The sequence below is a fragment of the Otolemur garnettii genome, unplaced genomic scaffold (genome assembly GCF_000181295.1).
Source record: "Otolemur garnettii isolate 467f Iridium unplaced genomic scaffold, OtoGar3 scaffold00044, whole genome shotgun sequence".
Lineage (NCBI taxonomy): Eukaryota > Metazoa > Chordata > Mammalia > Primates > Galagidae > Otolemur > Otolemur garnettii.
This window is the reverse complement of record NW_003852439.1, coordinates 6426114-6431754: the sequence shown is the minus strand read 5'-3', so window position 1 is coordinate 6431754 and position 5641 is coordinate 6426114. Positions and strand designations below refer to the sequence as shown.

Below are 5641 nucleotides of genomic sequence, written 5' to 3'. Positions count from 1 at the left end.
CGGGTTTGAATCCAGCCCGGACCCACCAAACAACAATGACAGCTGCAACCAAAAATAACTGGGCGTTGCAGGCACCTGTAGTCCTAGCTACTTAGGAGGAGGAGGAAGAAGAATCACTTGAACCCAGGAGTTGGAGGTTGCTGTGAGCTGTAATCCCATGGCACTCTACCCAGGGCAACAGCTTGAGGCTCTGTCTCAATTTAAAAAAAAAAAAAAAATAGCTGGGCCTTGGAGCAGGTGCCTGTAGTCCCAGCTTCTTGGGAGGCTGAAGCAAGAGAATCGCTTAAGCCCAAGAGTTTGAAGTTGCTGTGAGTTGTGACACCACAGCTCTCTACCAAGGGTAACATAGTGAGAGTCTGTCTCAAAACAAACAAAAAAAATTGGACATTGGCCCAAGGTTGTCCATTTAGATTTGGTGGTCCCCCCTTAAGCAGACACCTTAGGGTAAATGGCACTTTTAGTCCAAAGTAAGACCCTTGGCTAAAAATTTTCCCCAGGGCCTCAGGCCCTTCAGTCCTGCAGAGCAAAGAATAGGGAAGAACAGCCTGTGGCCAGCAGATATCCAATGCTGGGCCGAGTCTTGGCATGGTGGCTCCATGTTGTGCCCACCAGGGGCACCTACATCCTCCTATCCTGTCAGTCTTACCCCTGCTGTCTATCCTTTCTGCGGCTGTTGTGAGGCATCCTCAGCTAACATGGCACACGATCTTGCGCATGCCTGTCCCAGGTGCATTTAGATGATATTGTATAAGTGAGAAGCTCAGTAGTGGAGTGGTGCTTGTGGCTCAAGGTGCTGGGGCTTCAGCCACATACACCTGAGCTGGCGGGTTCGAATCCAGCCTGGGCTCGCCAAGCAATGGTGATGGCTACAGCCAAAAAATGGCCAGGCATTGTGGCGGGCGCCTGTAGTCCCAGCTACTTGGGAGGCAGAGGCAGGAGACTCATTTGAGCCCAGGAACTAGAGGTTGCTGTGAGCTGTGATGCCACAGCACTCTACCCAGGGTGATAGCTTGAGGCTTTGTCTCAAAAAAAAAAGAGAAACTCAGTAGTGAGCTTTTAGAAGTTTGTTTATATTAAAGTACAGGAGTAGCTCCTTCCCTTTGTACCTTAGTACTGGATTCATTCAACACCATCTGGTTTGTCAGTCCAGTAAGATGGGGAAAAAAATATGCAGCATGACTTTCAAAGTGATCATATTGGCATTGACAGATAATTTTCTACATCTGTTACATTTTATTTATTTGTTTATTTATTTATTTATTTATTTATTTTTGAGACAGAGTCTCACTTTCTCACCCCTGGTAGAATGCCATGGTATCATAGTTCACAGCAACCTCAGAGACTCTTGGGCTCAAATGATCCTTCTGCCTCAGCCTCCCAGGTAGCTGGGACTATAGGCGCCCGCCACATCGCCTGGCTAATTTTTTTTAGAGTCGGGTATCTCACTCTTGCTCAAGCTGGTCTTGAATCTGTGATCTCAGGCAATTCACCCACCTCGCCCAGCCAGCATCTGTTAACTTTTAGAGAATGAACAGAGTTCAGGAGCTTGATATGAGGCCCCATCCAGACATAGGCAGAAGGAGCACAGTCAAGAGCCTCCTATGTGAGGGCGATGTTCTTTCTGAAAATGTAACAGAAAATATATTCATGGCAGTAGAATTAAGGAATAGGAAAACAAAAATCTTTATTGTACAAAGCATAGAAGAAAACTAACCCTTTGTAGCCAGACGTAGTGGCTCATGCCTGTAATCCTAGCACTTTGGGAGGCTGAGGCGGGTGAATTGCTTGCGCTCAGGACTTTGAGCCCAGCCTGAGCCAGAGTAAGACCCTGTCTCTAAAAAATAGCCAGACATGGCCAGGCATGGTGGCTCATGCCTATAGTCCTAGCAATGAGGCAGCTGAGGTGGATGGATTGCCTGAGCTCAGAGGTTTGAGACCATCCTGAGCTGGAGTGAGCCAGAGTGAGACCCCATCTCTACCAAAAAAAAAACCAGCCAGGTGTTGTGGCAGGAGCCTGTAGTCCCAGATACCTGGGAGGCTGAGGCAAGAGAATCACTTGAGCCCAATAGTTGGAGATTGCTGTAAGCTATGATGCCATGGCACTTTACTGAGGATGACAAAGTGAGACTCTGTTTTTAAAAAAACAAAAAAAGAAAGGAACTAACCCTGTGCAGAGTTGTGTCCACGGCCTGTGATTGTGCTGTGTTCCTTGAGCAGTCAGCATGCTCATTCTTGTCCCCTGATGTGGTCTCGCCTTCCATCTGTACCCTGTCCTGTCCCACGTCCCCAGCCTTCCTCTCAAGACTGGGACCAGGGCTCGGCACCTGTAGTTCAAGTGGCTAAGGTGCCAGCCACATATACCAGAGCTGGTAGGTTCAAATCCAGCCCAGCCTGCCAAACAACAATGACCAAAAAATAGCCAGCCATTGTGGCGGGCGCCTGTAATCCCAGTTATTTGGGAGGCTGTGGCAAGAGAATCGCTTAAGCCCAGGAGTTGGAGGTTGCTGAGAGCTGTGATGCCAGGGCACTCTACCAAGGGAAACAGCTTGAGACTGTGTCTCAAAGAAAAAAAAAAAAAAACGACTGGGACTAGAAGGGACAGGAAGCTCCTGAAGCTTGAGCCATATGGTGCCTGACATCTGCTCAGGACCTTTTGACCTCCGGGACACAGCTGGCTCAGTCCTGTTTCTTACTTGTTTTCCCCAAGTGTATGGTTCTCCCTGTGTTGCTGGTACTTACAGGTAATGATGTTGCCTTGTCCCCATAGGAGGAAGAAGGTGATGATGGTGATCTCTCCTCTGGCCCCCTGGGGACAAGTCACAAACTGCCTCCTGTCCCTGCCTGGCACCATTTCCAACCCCGCTATGTGGACATGGGCTGCGTTGGGCTTCGGGACGCACACGAGGAGAACCCCGAGAGCATCCTGGACGAGCACGTGCAGCGGGTCCTCAGGACACCTGGCTGCCAATCGCCTGGACCTGGTCACCGCTCCCCTGACAGTGGGCACATGGCTAAGATGGCAACAGTGCTAGTGGGTGGAGTCTCTGGGCACAGTAAACATCTGCCCAAGTCAGCAGCAAAGCTGGACACGGCTGGCCTGCACCACCATAGGCACATCCACCACCATGTCCACCACAGCACAGCCAGGCCCAAGGAACAGATCGAGGCTGAGGCCACCCGCAGGGTTCAAGGCAGCTTCACATGGGGCCCAGAGCCACACAGCCATGGAGCCAAGCCCCGCAGCTACTCAGAGAGTATGGGCACTACCCCAGGCGCTGGTGACAGCCTGGCCCACAGGTGAGTGTGTGCAGCCAGCCACATGCTTTGGGAATTGGAGTTCTGGTCCTCTTTGCTGATCCTGTGGTGGTGAGGTGCTTTGCCAGTAGATGATGAAGGCAGAACTTCCCTGTAAAACTTATAGGAAACCTGTGGCTGCCACCAACTGGCAGGACCCAGCTTCTACAGGAGGTTCTCAAACCTGGTGGGGTTCCAGACACAGAGTGGGGAATGTCTGGGCTCAAAGGAACAGGCTAGGCTGTAGATGGAGTCAGCTAGTGCCCTCAGTGGGAGGCAGAGGTCCAGGTTCAGCCCTTCCCCAGACAACTCCAGAGCAATCATGATAGGAGCCACCTCGCAGAGTGGGTCAGAGGCTCCTCCAGGCAGCACATGGGGGGCACATCTGGCAGCCATGGGAGGTTGTGGAGAGACTGGGGGGTGACTTGCAAGTCTTGCTGTCACAGTGGGAAAGCAGGCGTGCCCTCCAAAAGAAATGCCAAGAAGACTGACTCGGGGAAGGGCGCTAGTGTTGAGGTGCCTGGGCCCTCTGAGGACGCAGAGAAGAACCAGAAGATCATGCAGTGGATCATCGAGGGGGAGAAGGAGATCAGCAGACACAGGAAGGCTGGCCACGGGTGAGTGCTTGCGCCCCATGGGAGCTGAAGCAGGCATCCACTGCAGTGGGGCTCCTGGGCGCCTGCCCTTTGTTGCGGTATTGTTAAGGCTGTGACACAGCATTAGTGTGAGAGCTCTGATCCCCACCCTTCCACCTGAGGCCTTCTCTGTAGCCCCTTCCCAGGCACTCTCCCCACAGTAGGCTCTGGGGTCCTGTTGGCCCGTGGATGGCAGGCTCTTGTCCCCCTGGAAGGAGCAGTGTTGTCCCTAGGGGAAGGAAACTGGGGCAGGGAGGAAGTGAGGAGGGAAGCTGTGTGCCCCCCTCCAGGGGAGGGTGGCTGCTCTCACCCTACAGGTGGGTCACACAGCTGCTCTCTGGAGGTTATTTCTAGGCTGGTGAGATCTCCAAATGAGAATGATCTAAGTCACATGGGGAAGCTCCACCTATTTCTCCAGACAGAGCCAGCCTGTGGGAAAAGCCTACTTGTTCTCACCTGGTCACTCTGGCCACTGGGGGACTCTGGGCTAGTCTGAGCACTATTCTCCCAGAAAGGCAGATTTGCTGTGGGCTGCGTAGATTGAGGCCCCAGATGCCCAGGTCCAGCCTCTCTGCTTGGCCTACATGGGTTCATCTCTGGGTGTCACCATATCATGTCCCTAGTCCTTGTGTGTTCCCACTATTCCTGTGCATGGCAAGAGGGCCAGGGCCCCCCAAAGAGTAGGTGCCCCCTACATGGCTAGGAGCTTGTCGAAGCACAAAGGCACTTCCTTCACTTCCAGTTTCCCTGACCTGCTCCCTGTGCCGGGAGGATAGCCAGCGCAGACCTCCCTCTGTGTTACTTGGCAAAATGACACAGTGCCGGAGCCACTGCTGAGTCTGAGGGAGCTGAGTGCCCGAGGTATAGCACCCACCACTGTGCAGAGCCTACCTTGCAGTGGCCTGAGGCATCCCTGTCTTGCTTCAGCAGTGTGGGCAGCGCCGGGCTTTTCTTGCTTTCTCTTTTGTTGGTGTTTACAAGAGTGGGCCTGCATCGGTGCTCCCCCCCCACTGAATGTTTCTGTGGTTGGAGGACAAGAGCACTGGTAGAGGCCTTTCCACAGAACTGGTCTGGAGGCCATGGTGCCATTGTCTTTGTCCTCACTTGGGGGCTTGTGCCACCCAGGCCCTCTCCTTGGTTCCTTTGTCTTTGGTCTTTGTCCCTGGGCCTGGACCTGGGCCTGCCTTCAAGGTCCCAAGCCCCTGTCTGATGCCACCACCATAATGGAGCCAGGCTGATGTTTCTGCTTGGACTCTGGTCGAGGCTCTTGATGGTGTAAACCTCCTCAGTGTCAGCAAGGGAGGCTGTGGGTTCATGCAGAGTGGGGAATCAAGAGAAATTATATATTTAGATTATAGCGTTTATGCCAAGGGTTTTTTTTTTTTTGTTTGTTTGTTTGTTTTTTGCAGCTTTTGGCCAGGGCTGAGTTTGAACCTGCCACCTCTAGCATATGGGGCCAGCACCCTACTCCTCTGAGCCATAGGTGCTGCCCCTATGCTAAGGGTTCTTAATGGATACGAGAAAATAACAATATAATGTACGGTTGCTTCTAAATTATGATACTGTAGATTATATTTTTCTTTCAGTTTCCTATATATTTGATGTTTTTTACAATGAACACTTAACATTAAAAATTTTTATTAAAAGCTTTTTTTTTTAAACAGAGTCTCAAACTGTCACCCTCGTAGAGTGCTGTGACATCATAGCAACCT

At 51.8% G+C, this 5641-nt stretch overlaps 1 protein-coding gene across 2 annotated transcripts in view; it reads left to right on the top strand.

Annotated features, from left to right (window-relative positions):
• The window catches only part of AXIN1 (axin 1), a 79200-nt gene that overhangs the window by 65691 nt on the left and 7868 nt on the right, over positions 1–5641 (top strand). For both annotated transcript variants that reach the window (XM_012805797.2, XM_012805798.2), the window contains exons 5-6: positions 2768–3297; positions 3741–3911. In XM_012805797.2, coding sequence (XP_012661251.1) covers positions 2768–3297; positions 3741–3911 — 701 coding nt within the window. The remainder of the gene's footprint in view (positions 1–2767; positions 3298–3740; positions 3912–5641) is intronic.